We start from the raw sequence: 18,702 nt of genomic DNA on the forward strand, positions 1-18,702 counted from the left end.
GTGAGTTCAACTCTGTAACTATACATTTCTAACCTGCCAGCCCAGACACAGGTGTGTTCTTGGACACAGCTCTGCTCCCCACTGCGCTCAGACCGGTTCCCTTAAGACCAAGTGATCCACCAGTCAAGAACTTCCCTCCTTCTGTTGCTCCCTCCTGCACAGCTGGAGCCAGTCCAATGCCGTCTGTCCCCCGAAGCGCAGCCTCGCCTGTGGACAGACCACCAACCACCTCCTTGTGACCTCTGTTGAGTCTCTTCTTCTGTGTCCACAGCACCCTTCCGCTGGCCTCCTGCAAGCATCTTCATCCTTTCATGATTTCAACCCATTTAAAAGAAGCGTTGGGGGGGTGGAAAACGTCTGTTATCGATCCGAGCAAGTCAGCTGAGGTAAAACAGAGGCAGCAGCCTTTCAAGGTAATAATAATCCATAACAAAACTCATTATCTGAGCCTCTCCACCTGCACCTGCTAACCGCTTGTATTTAAATGAGAGTGTTGCAGACGGCGCTCGTTGGGATCGATTGGTTACCATGACTTTACTGTCTGCGGCTTGATCACAGCTTATTACAGCCTGCTCTCAGGATTTCTGCTCTCCGTCCGGCTCTGCACGGATGCCACAGATGTTGTTATTGCATTTTCTAGGATTCAATATTCCTCAGCCTTGCCGCATCATCTCAAGTCCTTTGTTATTTCAGAAGTGCATCATTATGTACAAATGTGTCACGCTATTACTATTCACCTTCTCGTGACACTTGTTCTAGTTTGAATTACCACACACCAACAGAGTTACCTGAAACTATGTTGCACATGTGTTGAGCCCCTAGTAAAGTCAGGTGGGGTCCAGGTCCAGGCGTCTAATGGCCTGTAGCTAGAAGCTCCTTCTGCTGTACGTCTTTGTTTTGGCCATCATTCTGGTGAAGCGTGTCCCTGGTCTCAGCAGCTGGAAGAGGCCGTTGCTGGCGTGAGATGGGTCTCTAATGATCCTGGTGGCTCTGATTTTACACCTCCTGGTGTAGATGTCTCTCAGACATGGCAGGACCAGTCCAGTGGAGCGTTCTTCAGCCGTGACTACCCTCTGGAGACGCGACGTAGTGTCCTAGAGCGCAGCGAGGTGATGTTTTGGGAGACCTTTCCACAACAGCATTGTAGAAGGTCCTCGGGATCTAAAGGTAGAGATGCTGTTTGGCCTTCTGGGACCAGCTCTGCATGTGCAGTCCAGGGTATGTTACCAGATACACCCCCTGTTAGGGGGGACGGGGTCAAGGGGCTTCTGCTGCTGTCTCAGTTGGAAGCAGTTCTCCTGACACCGCGAGGAATTCCACTGTTTAATCAATTGTGTGAAAACAAAAATGAAGACCATCCTCAGAATCCTGTTCTCTCAGCTAACTGCAGCACGTCTGGCTCAACGTGTTGCACACTTGCGTTGGTGTAGAAGTGAAAGCACAGAACAGACACCAACAGGGCTGACCGTGATCATTTCCTACAACCCACATTAGAGAGTGTGATGACCTCGTGAAAGGGGACCTCTTCCACTGAAAACACTGCTTGTTGACACGCTGAGGGCTGCTTTCTGACCCCATGAAGCACGAGAGCTTGCATGCTAATTCTATCTTTTTTACTTCATATGGCTGCGATGCAGCATCAAGTTGTGAAATGTTTAACATCCGAACTGAGACAGGAACGAGATGCTTATGGCTTAAATTGCTCAGTCAGTGAGTTGCTCTCCACTGCAGCTCCATGGCTGGTCCAGTGATAGGTCAGTCAGAACTGGCACGGTGGTGCCTCACCACTCATTTCCCATCAAATTGACACAGACATACAGCCTCCGTCCTCAGGGAAGTCAGGATATTTATGTGACCTGAGCGCTGCGGTGGGTTAACGACCTCCTTCTGGAGATAATTGTTGTTGCCATTTCAGAAAATGGTATTTTCTGGATAAATCCTGAAGAAGCCAACAGATATTAGGGGCACAGCAATAGTTTTCTACCCATAAAAATATTTGTAAAAAATCAAAATCAATAGTCCGTTTTAAATGTTATGAGTTTGTCAATCTTTTCTTCCAGTGCAAATCTGCTAAAATTCCAAATAACTATTTCACATAAAAGTTTTTAAATGTTAATCAATACTAATTGTCGATTTAGAATCACCTACAATCAGAGTAGAAGTCTGTTTTGTTCGTAATCGCACCAGAAGCCTGCATTAAAAACCCTGTCTTCGTCTAAAATAACAGTTTTTTTAATGTTTCATTATAACATGAAGAGTAATTACGCTCACTACTTCGATAATGAAGAGTATGAAAATCCATCAGCCCAAATTATTGAAAGTTATTAGATTTGACAGAGGATGACAAGTCATTTTGAAGATTTATTTTCCCCTGCACTGAACGCTATTAATTAAAATGACATTAGTAGTGTTGTTTTCTGGGTTAAGTCACTGCACCAGTCAAATAATGTTGCAGGATTTTGAGATTAGCGAGAAAAGTGTCACAAAATGCTGAAAGGATGAATAAGCACACAAGAAATGTGCTGACAAGCCTGCAGGAATTCTATACGTTTTAATTACAGTAAATCCAGCAGTTCAGTGCAACTGTTCTTTATTCACTACTTTATATATATTTTACTGCTGATGTCTAAATGAGTAAAAGGCTTTTTTTATCATTGAATAGCAGCTGTATTTTAAATGCTAAAAGAAAATGCTCAATTTGGAAAGTTCAGGTTTAGACAAGCCTGTTTTTAATGGTAACTGAATGAGTAACATCAGACATAAAGGTCTAACGGCCCTTTCAGAATTTTATTTTTAATCTAAAAGGGGGTGGAGTCTTACTTTTTTTTTAAAGAAATTATTTATTAATTAAAAAATATATGAGGTACTTTTTTTATCCTATCTGGACAGAAAATACTAAAATATACAGAACCTGTCTTTTATTTTCACTGAGAAAAACCTAATTTTGTGCAGCTTTTGTTTCTGCTGTGTGCTCAGGCCATTGAGATGATGTGTAGAGCAAGAGCAGCATCAGAGGAACATTTAATCCCACACCAGGGACACTCTCCTTTACAACAGCCCACAATCAATAGCATTTTTAAAAGTCAGCACTCAAAACTTAGCAAGCATTCACATTCTGCACATGTGTACAATCCTCCTGCCAATAGGTGGCGCTAGCCAGTGTTTGTCTTTCTGCAAGGAGAACACGAATCCATGGAAATATAAGATGTAAACAAACAACTCGTGCTGATTATTCCAAGCAAACTGTTACCGAGTGAAGATTTGATGCATCCGCCTTTAAATCCTCAATGAGGGCAAAGTGCAAAACTAAGTAAGATCAATTCCATAAAAGAACCTACAGATGCTCCGATCCTCAAAACTACCACAGTAGCATCTGCTTCCCAAGAGCGGACCAATTTACATCCATGAATATCCCTGATGCAGCCACAACATCTCCTGATGGCTCCATAATTTACTTTCTAATGGTTCAGATTCAGAAGCTTTTGCTGATTATTGTCATCTTCAACACACGTCTGGCTCACGCTGAGCTTCTAAAGTTTCATTCAACATCACCATGAGGGTTAGCCACATCAAAATAATGGAAAAGTCCTGAAAATCTGATCAATATAATAATAATATGCAGGCGGGAGTTCCCTGTTTGGGAGGAGACACACTCCGAACATGATGATGAGATGATGCCCAGACAGGTCAGAGAGACGGATTCATCTGTCCTCCATCCTCCACCAGTCAGTCCAAACACACGCTCCTGCTGCTGCCACCATTCGGTCCTTGAAAACTCCAGCGTCACATCACAAAGGCCGATATTTGGAAATGCTTGAGCCCATCCCATCATATATATAAAGCCCTTTGGAAAGAAATCTTGATTTTACAGTAAAAAAAAATTTTTAAAAATCTGACACTTAAAGAAAGCACAACTCAGAGTTCCACACCTACAATAATGCATTAGTAATTAATTTAATGTATTAAGAAGGTGTAAGAATGTAAGAAAATGAAGTGACACCAAGCGAAATAAGTTCGCCTATAGAAGACACGTAATTTATTGTAGCACCTTAACCATGCCCAGAGCTGCTGAAAGAATTACTGCTTAAACCAATAAAAGCAATTTCCAAAGATAATTGAGAACATGTTTCAATACATATGCATGGAAAACGGATTTTCCGTGCGAGCGACTCACATGCGCGTGTAATTGATTGAGGGGATGACCCGTTCTATTAAATGTTATTTGAGAACCATCAAAACGCGCAAAAAATTGCAAATTGGCCAGCTTGTATCTGAATTAATATCCCATTCATCATCATTATGAGTTGATAAGTTAATTTAACCATTTCATTCCGCCTTAATGAGCTATAGTTGAATTAATGTCATGTAATATATGAAAGTAACATTTGAACAGAGGCAATGATTTGAGACAAACAGAGCAGGGAGCGCTTTAGAAGCATAATGGTGGCATAAATCTCATCAGGCTGCAGTTCACGCGGCTTTTGTTGCATTTTGGGTGAAAAGCAAATCAATCTAAATGGGCAGAATATTCCTAAAGTGCAGATTTTATGTGTGAAGGGATGAGAGTTGACTGATTTGAAGGGAACAGCTGGCGTGTCAGTTCTACTGTACACCAAATGTGGGACGCAATATGTTTAAAAAAAAAACGCATTCTTGGAGAGACTATTTTTATTCTAAAAAAATAATAATAGTTTATCGGTGATTTGGATTCTCTCTCTCTTGGCTCACTTGTCCAGTCCATCTGGCTGTGACTGACTGCCTCTGACCATTAGGGTCTGCGCTGTCTTCTCCATCCACCTTAAATGCGTTTTGGCCCCGCTTGCTCCCTGTAGTTTGGGGCTTTTTTTGTCCTCCCGCAGCAGCTGTCACCCCGCATTACTCGCAGTCAGCTAAATGAAACATTATTCTAAACATATGCATCGTAATCAGTCCGGTCACACTTACAAGAACACGCGTTAATAAGGCAATCAATCACTCTGGAACAAGCAAGTTGTTCTGTAACAGCTCATAAACAGTGTGTAATGAAGAATTGGAGGTTAGCATGACACGGCGCTGATCAGATAATCAATGTCAAAGATGCGATGAATGTCAGTAAATGCACTTTTCATGTCGTTTCTATAAAATCCTCAATTTACAACAAGCGGCTCAATTACCCTGAAAATACAGTCAATTAAACGGGGGTGATTGGACAGTAGGGGCAGGATCATCGATCTTTGCATTCCTATCTCGCCGGTGGACGTTTAATTTGGTTTTTCTATTAGCACCGAAATAAAGATATGTGAAATATATTAAACAATCCAAAGATTTATTTTCTTGTCAAAACCAATCCGGGGACGCTGACAGACAGTCTCCCGCATGGCGATGATTTCGTTTTTCTTATTTTGTATGTTGAACATAAACCTGGCGGCGCTCTTGTGGGCAGCGTTTTTCTGGCCTCTGTCTTTCCCCTTTTACGCCTCCATCCATCTCAATGCGCGTGTTGTTCGGGCTGCAGCCCCGCGCTTTGGTAAAGAGCAAGGAAACACGGTGATATATCACGCCCGGATTTTCTGCCCTAATCCTATTTCTTTAATGGGGACGTTCAAAAAAGCAACTTATCTTAAAGCCCCTCGGGGAGACGCTGCTGCGCGCAATATTTTAACCGGGTGCAATTAACGACAGTATCAGCTTGTATCATTTAGAGGTAATGCAAAAATAATGGTAAATTATAGGAGCAGAATGACCCGTGGTGGCAGGCTTCATATTCCCTATAGTTCTTAACGTCTTTTTAATTAATATTACGCGAATTTCTCTATTGAAATCGTGTCACAGCAAGCAACTCTGTGCGCGTGTGTCTGTGCGTGCGTGCGCGTGTGTGTGCGTCTGCATATATACAGGCACACACACGAAAGAGAGGAAACAAATATATTTTTCTTCTTTTATTTTCCAAGAACAAACACGATCAATAAATAACATGATTTACATTTCATATTGCACATTTTTTTCAAGTTAAAATATTTAAATCCATACAGTCAATGATATTTTAAATACAGAGATATAGAGTTATAAGACAGACCCCGGGGACACAGGCCGGTGCTATTTTCCGCATTTAATTTCAGTGCTCGTTTGTCAGCCCTTTAAAGCCTCGAAAGTCGAGTGGACCAAATGTTTCTGCCTCTAGTCCTCTGTTTTAATTTGGCACACAATTCAAAACAAGAGTTTGGATTATTTATCTTATTTCGGGCCAGATTGCAGGCTCTATGGCGGCAGTATTGGGGGGGGGGGGGGTTTACATCCAGTGTTTTAACAAGAAATAAAAGCTCAGCAAGTCACACAAATAAATTAAAAGGAGAAAACGGGGCGTTTAAAAAATCAGTTTCTCGTCCACGTTGTTGAAGCTTTTTTTTCTTCCAATTTTCCACCATCAACGGGACGCGGTTTGCAAAATATTTGACCCTTTATACAGTTCACATGTTTTATAATTAACATATCGGTGGCGTCCCAACAGGAACAAATAAAATAGCACATAGCCATTTTACAGGCGCAGACGGATTGTAAAGCCGGGCTATTTTGTCTGAACCTCTGTCTCTTTCGGTCCCGTCATCCTTGGAGGGTTTCACGCAATTTTAAAAACGCTGGATTTCAAATTACGAGACAGTGTAAATGGAACTGGTCCTACATGTCGGATATTTCCCATCATCAGCTAAAAAGTCTTCCAGTGAGCTACTTTGTAGCCTATATGTAATGTTTAAACCCCCCAAATGTGTCAGATATGGCCCTTCTGCAGTGTTGTGTGTTCCAGGACTGTCGCTTTGTTCCCAGTCTTTTGTATGTCTAATGACTTCCCTCCGCGGGTTGTTAGCACTTGACAGCAAGTCTCAAAACGAGGAACTACCTTGCAGTCATGTATTCAAAGGAGCTCCATCTAGGTACATGACTGGCAATTTTTGCCATGATCCTCTCATCATTAACATAAAAATTGACACAAAAGACGAGGTGCAAAATTATGTGCGCCTTCTGCCTGATTAGGGCTGTCCCCATAGGGCAGGGGTTGCTTGGTGGGAAAGCTATTCCTGCCAGAATCCCAGTCTATTAGGCCCGGATGAAGAAAAATGGGCTGCTGGGCAGACAAGCTACACGTCCTGCTATCCAAATCTGGATAGCAATTAGCTCACTTTTTGATCTTTAAGAAGAAATCCGTCGTTTGGAGCGCACAGGCCCAGCAAACTGACGCGCCCAAAGGGTGTGTTTCAGGGTTTTCTGGGTTAGATTTGTTGGATTCGAGGAATAAGTTGCGTCATTTTTTCTATTTGATCCGAAATAGTTTATATATTAAAAAAAAAAACCCTCCAAAAACATATTCAGGCCTGTCGATTGATGTAATAATAATTCTTTGGGACATGAATCATTTTAAAATATTTCGTTTGTCCGTGTGCGTGTCTGCGTGTGCGTGCGTGTGGCCAAGAAACGACTGTTTGTGACGAAGGTGTGAATTTCAGGATCGGCCTGTCCCTTAAAATGGGACCAGAAGAGAACAGGTAGCGGTCAGGCTGGGTGGTGGGGGGGTTATCTGGTCAGGGAGGTTTCCTCCCGCTGGTCCGGTGAGGGGACTGAGGTCTTGCTGAGAACTGCTGCAGAATAGGGCAGAAATCCACTCTCAGACCTCTGGCCCGACGCCGTGCAGGTGAAGTCGGCCCCGGCGCTCCTGGAGCCCAGTGCGCTGGCCGCCTGGCTGCTGTGACAGCTGAGGCAGGAGCAGGGCCCGCTGGCGGACGGGGCGCTCGCCGCCGCCGCCGCCGCCGCGGCCGCGGCCGCCGCCGACGCCGCCGCGGAGCTGTTCAGCCCCGCCGTCGACTGGTACAGTCCCGGGTGTCTGAAGCTGCACAGGAGCTCCGGCCGTGAGTATGGGTGTGACAGCGCGCGGAAGGTATCGAGGGGCCGGATGGAGGTGGCGAACGGCGACGAGGCCGCGCCGGTGGCGGCGGCCGCGGCCGCTGCTGCCGTGACGCCGACGTGAGGGTAGTAGTGCAGCGGCATGTGCGAGTGGAAAGGGTAAGGGAGACTTCCTGTAGCTGCAGCGTGCGTCATCATGTAGGTGTAAAAGCTGGGGTCCGCTGGATGAGGCCAGGACATCGCCAAACGCTGCCTTTTATCCTTCATCCTCCTGTTCTGGAACCAAACCTGCACCAAAACACAAGCAGACCCTTGTTCAGGCTGTTCATTTAGCCGCTAGCGTCGAGCTGCAGACGGCAATAAAGTCTTTTTGCATCACAATTTCAATTACGCAACATAGCGATAAAAAATATTTTAGAATTATTTACATTTAAAAAATAAAGGTTATGTGAATGTTCAAAATAATAATAATACGATAAAGAAAATGACATTTAACAAGCGATTTACGTACTAAAACTGACCCAATATTTGTCTACAAATTTTATAAATCACACAATGAAAACTGATTTGTATTCAATTAAATGTGATTCTAACCTTAATTGTCGTTTCGGGCAGATTTAGCGCTGCGGCTAATTCACATCTTCTCGGTCTGGAAACGTAATTTTCTCTGTAAAACTCCTTTTCCAGCCGCGCGATCTGCTCTCTGGTGAAAGCGGTCCGGTACCGTCTCACTTGGTCGGAATTATTCGATCCTGCCGAGGAATTCCCGTTAATGTTCGCCCCGGAGTTCGAGCTGGAGGAGCCGTTGTTGCTGTCTGAGAAACCTAAAATCACACAATAGAGAAAGGCTGCTGTCATAATAAAATACATTTTTATTTCTAATCTAGTGGAATATTTTATGTTTTGGGCGCGCAAGGACATTTGGTAAGATTAAATAGGCAGTGAATTCTTTTAAAATGTAACAATTTGGGCTGATTATTATTTTTATTTATTTTCTAATTTACATTTAAGCACAGTTCGAGAAATAATGGTATCGAAAACTTCAGGAAGAAAAATTCGATTCGTTTTCATTTTTTTCCGATTTTTGGCAACACTGACAGCAATAATATTTAAAAGATTAGCAGATGTCCACTGGAATAAAAGAAGGAGAACCCAGTAAAATAATAAGGATAATGACAACAGCAATACCTTTGTTGTTCTCCTTATGCTGGCTCGGGGAGCGGTGCGCGGGGCAGCCCACCTCCACATCGCTGTTAATGTCGGAATCTGGAGAAACTTCGGAGTAAATGCTCATTTTCTTCCTGTTCTCCGACGAGTTAATGTCCACCGAAGACGCGTTGTCGCTGCTGTGGTGCGTGCCGAACAGACTGTCAATCTCGAATTTGCCTTTGCTCGGGATGTCCCCCAGATTGCCATGGAGGGAAGCCGAAGTTATTCTCGGGCTCAGCCGTCCGCTGTGCTGGGAATTTTCTAGGGCCTCCAGCACCGAGTTCCCCGGCGCGTCTGTGAGCCTCTTCCCCGCCACGGGGCTGTGCAGACCTCTCTCCATCAATATCATCTCTTTTCTTATCCGCTCCATCATTAAGCGAGACGAAAAGGGAGGGGAAGGAACACTTGCCCCGACCTGTGCAGCACCAGCGAGTTGTTTGGGAGCTAAATCCGCATTCAACTGGGCAACTGTCTCTAAATAACTGCCTCGGAAAGCTTTTTAAAGCAAGACTCTAAAATGAAAGAAATCTGCACGCAGCCGACGAACGACTGCTCAAACTGAGCCGTGCATGCTCCCCGCGCACGGCGGCGAAGTGTCATTCATCAAAATTGGTTGCTATTCGTTGTTAAGATGCTCGGCTGACGCTGCTCCAATGATCATTTATTGTAACAGGTTTATAAGCAAATAAATAGGAGAGGGCTGTCACTTGATGATGGAGGCGGCCTTCGGTCAGACGAATAATATCCAGGAGGAGAGGAAGAGGAGTGAGGAGAGATGCTTGTCCCTGGGTTGATCTCTCCGTCTGCTTCAGATTGCTCCTGGGTTTGGCCTCTTGGGTGAAATTGACAGTCTGATTAATAAAATGAGCGCCGCAACATTTCCCTCTTCATTTAGGAATATTATTATGCTTTGATTCTCCACTGTTCCCCTCCTCTCCGCTCGCCCTCCCTCCCTCTAATCGTTCCTCTTTTATTTATTGTCCTTCTTTCTTTTCTTTCTCCTTTTGCGGTTTAATCAGAGGAACTAAATTACGGTAAAGATGCAAGCAGGAGATGAAGACTGGGGATTTTACACCAACTTTGCTGTGATTTTGATCTGCCTTGTGAATTTTACTCGTTTCTTCCTCATATTTCAGACATATTCTGTTGGTGTTGGGCTAATTCTGATTTGCTGTACATCCTACTAACGAAAATAAATTAGAAAAACTCCTTTAAATGATTGAAAAAGCAGAATTTCTTTCAAATGTAATTACTTAGACTCTAAATGTTCTATTTTAAACTGATTCACTTGTCTGTTTATTTCAATACTCCTGTTACAAAACTGCTATTTTATACATTTTCTTCGCTGCTGTTGTTTAAAGTGTCTTCTCTCATATTCTTACCTTTGTCTGTGAAACCTGGGCTAAAGCTGTATGTTATTACAGGAAGAAAAGGATCATATAGCTGTGAAGATGCTTCAGTATCTGAGGACACAAACGTGCTCCCATTTCTGTTATTAACGTTGTTTCTCTGTGTGCTGTAGCGCCCCCTACAGGCTTTAGGCGCGATTCGCTGTTACAGAGGAGGTTTATCTGACTGAACGGCTGGATGATAGAAAATGTATATAAAAACGAGACAAACACAAAAGGCCCATCAGCATCACGTATACATTACTATAAACTACGATACTGATGGTAGACCTCTTATAGTCAGTAAATATGACGGAGCTACTGGAAGAATACAAAATGTTAAACTATAAAGGGATATTTAACAAACCTCTCTGCGTCACTATCACCTTCTGGTGACCAGCACGTGCTGGGAATGTGACCAAATGCTTATTTCTTTTCAGATTTCAGGTGAGCCCAGATTGATTTTTCCATCCTGTGGAGGATATAAACCCTGTAAAGTTTAATGGGCTTCATTTCTGGGGCCACATGATGACTCTGAAATAACCGCAACAATGTTATCATATAGTGGCGACAGTGTTTGATCATTTTACTGACATATTTGAAAGAAACAAACCACATTAGCAAATTTTTATCTGTTGGGTTTATTAGAGGAAGAAAAGTTGACAGCGATACTTTAAATGTAAAGAAAATGTTACATATTCTGTTGTTATTCGAGGAATGTTTAAGTCTGTTTGTAAAGCAAAGACTGCATTTACACACGGATAAACCAAAAATAAATCAGGTTCGGATGGACGAAAACCCAAATAGACTTGTCGTGACTATAATTGTTGATGAAAAAAGTTTTTAATTTAAATTTGCACAAAAGCTCTCAGCAGTAATAAACGTGGCTGATGAGAGCCGCTCCAGGAGAGAGGTATCCGCCTCTAGAGCGCCCCCGCTGGCTGACTGCAGTAAGACAGTTAACCCCTCCTTCCCAGTCCTTGCTGATAGCATAGGAGGGTCAACAAAAATGAAGAAATTACAGGATTTGTTCAGGTTTGAGAGTTCAATGTTGTCTTAATTGAATGTTTAGTTGTCATTTGGCTCAATAACCCAGTGGAACGGTAATTGTGGCCTAAATTGTGGCAGAATGAACCCAGTGAACTGGAAGTGCAGCAGTCTCCTGGTGGACAGTCGCATCTTCCATCACCTGAAAATTGTCCTTGCAGAAGTGGCGACACAGTAGAAAATCCTGCAATTTCAAAATCCAACATGTCAGAAAGATCTTAAAATCATGTGATATATGATGTTATACAGACTTTGGGAAGAGCTGGTGTGGAAAGATACGTGTCAACTTCCAAAAAACCCCGGTGTTTGCCGAGGATGCACGTCTACAGCTGCCAGCACCACCTGACTGGTGAGAGCCTTCCGACATGGAAGTTATAGGTTTTCTTTTGGTTTTTCTCGCGTGCACATGTTCATTGGATTGTCATGGACACTAAATTCTCAGTGTGTGTGTGGTGGGGGGGGGGGGGGGGGGGGGGGGGGTGTGCGTGCCTGTGTGTGTGTGTGTGTGTGTGTGTGTGTGTGTGTGTTAACTATACTTGCTTTTTGATCACAGGCAACTGTAGTGAATGAATTCATGCACAGGCTGATTTAAGACTGAATAGATAAAGTTAATTAAAAAGCAGATCAAAGTTAAAGTAATTATTATAATCTCTAAAAAGGCTTCCTGAGAAACAGACCAGAATACAAAAATAAGTAAAAATGAGCAATTTTGATAGTTTTGAAAGCTCACTGAAGTCAGTCCCACCAAAAGAAACACTCCAGGTGCTGAATAAGACCAACTTTCTATTGTTTGAGAGTGTTTGGGTCCTAATAAGGTTCTATGTTCTGTTCCAGGTGTCAGAGACACTTGAGCTACAAAAGCTTTTTTATACTCCTAAACATGAGGAACATACAGGGGTTTTGATGTTCTGCCCTCAAACAGTCAATACAGACAAAACATCACATAGTTAATATGTCATAGTTGTAAATAAACACTATGAATTTATAGCTGCAATAAAACATGTCTCTTAACTAAAATCTAAAAAGTTTATTTACCAAACATGCAGTTGTTATAGAAATAGAATGTCATCACTTTTTACTAACCTTCACGCTCCGACTAAGTTTATCTGAAGCAGCTGTAAAATATATTTGACCTCGTCTTATTAAAAGATGGTGGTGATGTGATTTATTCTTTATAAAAGTGTTTAACCTCTCAAAACTTTATTGATTACTGACGTGTGTAGGAACAAAAAGACATAAACAATTCTAAGATATTAATCAGCTAAAATGAGGTCTCCAAACACACCCAGATTAATAAAAGTGCAGAGATTTCATATTCCTTCATTCTTTTTTTAGATTTCTTGAATAAACTTCACGTTTGCCAACCTGTCAACTCTAAAACTCGCGTGTTGGCAGCTAAAGAGGCGCTCCGGGGTTCTTAGCTGAGATTAGACTGACATCTAGTGGCCGTAACCTGTAAATGCAGATCCCGTTTTACATTAAGTGAGCCCAACCCCCAACACACACACACACACACACACACACACACACACACACACACACACACACACACACGCACACACCACTGTCCTTCAAAGTGAAATAATTGCTGCCAAAAAATTTATTGCATGTCAAACAGACTTAATATAGCATTATTTTTCAGTGAAAACATTGATATTTTTAATTTTGGCTTCACACAAACAGTGATTAAATAATGTTCAGCTTTTTCACATTTGTATGTTCACCAGGTCAGCGAGCTTCTGTTATTTTTTTACGTTTCAATCAAACAATTTACTTTTTACAAAGACGTTTTAAATTTGTTTTTTTTTAATCGAAACACTTTTTCAAGTTGTAGGATAAATGTTGTAAATTTGCATATTACAGACATGTTTTTTTTTAAATAAAAAAAAAAAAAAAAAAACTTTAAGACCATCGTGTCTTTCAGTCCGCTCAGCTTTCGCGCATTTGTGCCATTGTTGGTTCCAGCCTGTAACCTTAATCATAACACCTAAAGGTCATACCTTTCACTCATAACTCCCCCTTATAGTCGCATATTTAGACCACCAAAACCTGCAAATGGCATGATTGGAAATCCGAAAGGATCGAAAGGGAACCAAACTGGAGCGAGCCGCCTTTTCTGGGACAGTTTGGAACATTTGCAGAACATTTTGAATTTTAAACAGTTTATTACCAAGAGCAATAGACGTGAAGAACTTCTTCAGAGGAAGACGGAGAGCAGTAAAAGTCAACCCCAAGCACAGACGTGCGTGTGAAGCCATCTGCTTCTGAAACTGCAGGTCTGAAATCTAAAATAAAAAAAGTTTTAACTTGTTCGTTGTATCATCGATGTTGCATTTTCGCTGTTTCGCTCCAAATCGACTTCAAATAAAAGTTGTAAATAATGCATTTACATTTTTTAGTTAATTCAAAATATGCCGAAATAAAGGAAATTTGATAAATCCCCCGACAACTTCCCATTTGGCACGAGTATTTCGTTCCGTAAAATTCACTTTTAAAATAAAGCGAAAGTAAAATACTGTAGTTCTACTACTGTATGTATCACTATGCTAAAGTGTTTCACGTGTAATTTCAGTATTTGCTATATTTGGAATAATCATTTTAAATTAACATAAATTCACGGGTAAAAGTTTATATTTTATCTTATTTGTTAAACTATTTCAAATTGATCTGAAAACACCTTCGTAGTGTTGACGACGACTACAAACTTCTGTTTATTTAAAACTTCGAAAGAGTGTGAAGGTGATTGACCACAAAGGTCAAACACGGTGTTTTACCGCCACCTGCTGGAGAGTTGATGCAACTACAGAACTCGTTGTTTGATGAATTGTTGAACATTGTAATTTGTCGACTAATCTATCTAATCGCAGCATCACCCCAATGCAAACACACATACATACTCACACACACACACGCACGCACGCACACTCACACACACACACACACACACACACACACACACAACACACACACACACACACACCGGCGTGTTTAGGCTGCCGGAACGTTTTTCTAGCTTCTTAACAGGGAAAATTCACATCGATACATGTCCAGTAGAAATTCAAATGAAGAGCAGCCAAAGAAAAATAAAAATAGCACTGGCAAAGTGTTTTTGGTCTCCATTGGGTCATTTGCACCATTTATTTATTTTATTGGGACGGGTAAACGTGATTGTGTAAAGTCTCTGGACACAATCTAATAATATGACATCAGATCGTCAGAAATGAAGACCCACACCAGCCAATACTAGAATATCTTCTAGTGGAATATATTGCTTTGCAGCATCGAGAGCAAGGGTGGGGCGGAACAACATACTTTGCATATCACGTGATACCGTATTAACAAATCAACAATTACCTACCCTTTATTCTTCAGGAGTTGCTAAAAGGCTTCCAAGAATCGTTTGTGGAAAGCTAAATAGAAATGTGTGAGCGGACGCCTTTAAATCCGGGTTATGTTGGTTCCCTGTTAAATTTTGCGCCCCCTGACTCGCTCTACTTCTCCAACCTGCGGGGGAATGGATCCCACATCCCCGGGCTGCATCAGCTCCCGTACAACAGGAGAGACGTGTGCACGCTCCCGTGGACTTCAACCTCAAATTCGTGCACGCCCGGACCGCCAGCACCTCCACAGACCCGCGCCTTTGGAGGATACTGTCCGCCCTTCTTCCCCAACTCGGGTTTCCTGAACTCCAACTCCTCTGGCAAGACGCATCTGGAGGAATCGAGATGCTTCCCGGGCACCAACCACAAGACAGAGGAGGCTGGCCGGCAGGAGGAGGTGTACGCCGGGGAGCACGGCGGCGCCGGTGACCGCGGTTACTCAGATGTGGACAGGTCTCATGGCTCTGCGGCCCAGCTGGATCCGGATTCGGCTCTGCATGTGAACGGCACAAAGCTGGATCAGAACCCCATACACGGATCGTCCAGCCAAACATGCAACAGATCCACTCTTGCAGAAGGTCGAATTGATTTTAACTGAACACAAAACGCATTTAACATATTTTGAAATCGGAATATTTGTTATTTTTATATGTGTAAAAGTTTATTTTTATTTTATTCAGTTGATTTTTTTCACACACATGAATAATTAATTCAGTAATCCGGGACAGTGGAGGAGTTTCAAAATGTTTCTGTCTGTCAAGTTTCTTGTACTAGTTCTTTCTACTTAATGTGGATGACTGATATTGTTCTGCATCCCAGCACTGAGAGCTTTCACCCCATTCTGCGCGTGTTTGTGCCTCCGCTGTCTCCAGGTGCTCCTTGGTGCTGCTCACAGGTGAAGACCAGAAAGAAGAGAAAGCCCTACTCGAAGCCGCAGCTGGCTGAACTTGAGAACGAGTTTCTGATGAATGAGTTCATCAACAGACAGAAACGGAAGGAGCTCTCCGACAGGCTGGACTTGAGCGACCAGCAAGTAAAAATCTGGTTTCAGAACCGGCGGATGAAGAAGAAGCGGCTGATGATGCGCGAACAAGCCTTCTCCGTGTACTGACGACGGCTGGACTTGATCGTGACCCCGTGGCACCAAGAGATTTTGGCCTTTTAATAAAGCAGCACGTTTGTATAAAAGTGTAAAATGTTTCTATTCATGTTAGACGTCTGGTTCGTTTGGATCAGGTCATATTAACCACTGCAGCGATATTCTAGACCCAATATAGATGCACCCAGACACTCTCCTGGTCCCAGCGGTCTGTCTGCAGCGTCTTCAGCTCATATTTTTTATTCTATTCTGAGGGAATCGCGTGTCTTTGTGTTTGGTGTGATGCTGCGTCCTTTGGTGCGCTTCTGATATGGACGCGCGGAGTCAAGTTCACGTTTGAGCGATACTCTGCATTACAAAAAATGTACATGGTAGCATGTCTAGTTCATTCATTCGAATAACTTAATGTCTGAATAAAGTTTATATTAAATATGATCATTGTTTTTTATGTTTTTTATTTTAAAATGTCTGTAAACCCAGTGAATGTGTGACAGGAAACACATTTAGCGCCGTTGAGTTCCATTATTTGTATGAAATGAGCCTTTTATGCTGTAAAAATAGGCCTGCTTGCACACGCAAATGTCTCATCGATGGTTCTGTAAATACACTAACTGAAAATGATGGAAAAGTGCAAAGATGCTTCACAGTTTGCTCATTTGTACATTATTTATAAAAGCTTGGTTTTAGGCAGTTATAGTACAACAATAGCACATTTTACGCGCGCTGGACAGACAATAATGACCGCAAACTGTTCACTGATGCGTTTCTAAATAAAGATGCTTTTAAATAAACGATATACCAGTTTTGTTATTATCATTATTATTTTCACAATTTAAGGATGCGTAAAACTGTAAAATATAATCTTAATGTATTAAATTACTCAAATTATTTGCATTTAGATTCAATGAAATTGGTTCGAAAATAGTTTTAAAAAGTGCCTAATTTGTTACTGTCAAAATTAGCTGGTTAGTTTTAACATTTACAGGATAGTATAAGTTCAAGTTTAAATAAAACATTTAGATACATTTATTCGTGTCTGAAACAGCAACACGAAATGTGCTCTATCATTTATTTACTGTAAGAGCAGAATTTCTATATGAATACATTGTCTATATTATCCAGATCTGAACTAGATCTTTGATTTTGTGTATTCAACGACGTGATGATTTTTCTGGCAGCCCCGCGCTCACACGAGCTCGCACAGAGCAGCGACTCGTGACAAAGGCTGCTCAGTGCGCACCTCAGACCGTGTGTGAGCAGCTCACACTCCCAAACATCCCAGAAGGCCAAATGGATGCATGTTTCTGCCGCCACTAACTACGCAGCAGTGTTTGCCGTTCAGAGCAGGTTGGGTGGTTGTGCTGCATGATTCTAAACCATTAATCTGTGACTTCCACTCCGCCAGGCCGCATCCTGCAGGGATCAGCGGGAGCGTCACAGACGCACCAGAAGGGCGCAGCTCTGCGGACGTTCTCAGAGCAGCACCGTCCCACCATCACGGTCACTGTCAGCCCAGCCGCTCTGCGCTCACATTAAACTTCCATTTAGCTCGAACTATCATTGTAGACCATCATTTGTCATCAGGTCTGAGGAGATGTTCTCACGCGCCCTTTGTTTTCCCAATTCTGGGTTTATTGCAGAGCTGTTGGGAGCAGGCCCACATCGGTTCCTGGCACCATCTGAACCTGTCTCCCTGTGATGTTCAGGCCTGCACGCAGCCCCCCTCAAAAAAAGAGCATTTTAATTTGCTGTTGTGTTCCAACTTGACGTCACCTTCAAATATCCGAGTTTTTCTTGCAGAGACTATTTGGGTTTATTTTGAACCGTTTCGGTGAGGTTTCTGTGCGACCGAGTCAAAGCTTTCTTTCAGCCTTTATGGCTTTATTGCTTTATTGCCACATACAGCCAGACTGCGTCACGCAGCTGGGCTACTTTAGGATCGTGGGGGCGCCAAAGCAAAGTTAAGGTCAAGGTAGTCTAGAATAATCTGTCCCTCAAGAAGAAGCTCTCCAACGTAAAAAAATAAATAAAAAATAAAAAAATAAATAAAAATAATAATAATAATATAATAATAATAATAATAATATAATAATAATAATAGTTATATATGTGTATATCTGATATAACAGCTAAAGTTGATATAATGGACAATAATAATCTCCGCAACTGTCAAGTTCATTAAAATAAGTGTAAACACTAAAATTCTGGAGGTTCCACGAGCAGAACACTTTGTACAGCCCACCTATTGATTATAAATGTTTAATCAAATCAGTTTAAACACTTTAAACGTTCACTGACGACCTAAAAATGCCAACTAGTCTGAATTATAACAGAAAAAACAATGTTTTAAAGCAGCGTTTAATGCAACCCTACTGCTAACATCTGCGTAATGTTGGATATATCCATGTAAAAGTCATCAACCAGCAATGAGTAATAATAGCAGCAAATCTAAAATTTTCGTGATAAATGATAATCATTCGAGTCCTAATCAGCGCCAGTAATAAATACACAGTGTTGCCGAAAAAGTGGGGATAAAATATTATCATACTTTAATTAGATAATTGAGATGATGTGGTTTATTGGTTTATGGAAGTGTTTTTCTAAACACTTTGTAGATCAGTCTGCTCAGAGGTGATTAGGAACGTGTTTAAACTCCAGTAAATACAAATAAAAATAAAGATATTCCAGTTTTAGGGCAACAGTGGAA

The 18,702-nt window shown here is 42.0% G+C and overlaps 2 protein-coding genes across 2 annotated transcripts; one reads left to right on the forward strand and one right to left on the reverse strand.

Moving 5' to 3' along the window:
• Positions 1 to 7,379: 7,379 nt before the first annotated feature.
• evx2 (even-skipped homeobox 2) lies at positions 7,380 to 9,466 on the reverse strand. The gene is made up of 3 exons (XM_057043033.1): positions 9,061 to 9,466; positions 8,467 to 8,696; positions 7,380 to 8,160 (listed from the first exon to the last, which is right to left on the reverse strand). Exons 1-3 carry the CDS (start codon positions 9,452 to 9,454, stop codon positions 7,546 to 7,548), a joined length of 1,239 nt encoding a protein of 412 aa, XP_056899013.1. The 5' UTR covers positions 9,455 to 9,466; the 3' UTR covers positions 7,380 to 7,545.
• Positions 9,467 to 14,493: 5,027 nt separating this feature from the next.
• hoxd12a (homeobox D12a) lies at positions 14,494 to 16,789 on the forward strand. The gene is made up of 2 exons (XM_057039055.1): positions 14,494 to 15,474; positions 15,769 to 16,789. The coding sequence occupies exons 1-2, from the start codon at positions 14,937 to 14,939 to the stop codon at positions 16,005 to 16,007; spliced, it is 777 nt and encodes a 258-aa protein (XP_056895035.1). The 5' UTR covers positions 14,494 to 14,936; the 3' UTR covers positions 16,008 to 16,789.
• The last annotated feature ends 1,913 nt before the right edge of the window (positions 16,790 to 18,702 follow it).

This window comes from Takifugu flavidus, chromosome 1 (genome assembly GCF_003711565.1).
Source record: "Takifugu flavidus isolate HTHZ2018 chromosome 1, ASM371156v2, whole genome shotgun sequence".
Taxonomy (NCBI): domain Eukaryota; kingdom Metazoa; phylum Chordata; class Actinopteri; order Tetraodontiformes; family Tetraodontidae; genus Takifugu; species Takifugu flavidus.

What these genes read in the sequence shown, in the direction of transcription:
- hoxd12a (XM_057039055.1), top strand. Translation starts at nt 14,937, where the DNA reads ATGTGTGAGCGGACGCCTTTAAATCCGGGTTATGTTGGTTCCCTGTTA. An exon ending in CAGATCCACTCTTGCAGAAG is followed by an intron (nt 15,475 to 15,768) that starts GTCGAATTGATT and finishes CGCTGTCTCCAG; the next exon opens with GTGCTCCTTGGTGCTGCTCA.
- evx2 (XM_057043033.1), bottom strand. Translation starts at nt 9,454, where the DNA reads ATGATGGAGCGGATAAGAAAAGAGATGATATTGATGGAGAGAGGTCTG. An exon ending in GCATAAGGAGAACAACAAAG is followed by an intron (nt 8,697 to 9,060) that starts GTATTGCTGTTG and finishes GTGTGATTTTAG; the next exon opens with GTTTCTCAGACAGCAACAAC. An exon ending in TGCCCGAAACGACAATTAAG is followed by an intron (nt 8,161 to 8,466) that starts GTTAGAATCACA and finishes GTTTTGGTGCAG; the next exon opens with GTTTGGTTCCAGAACAGGAG.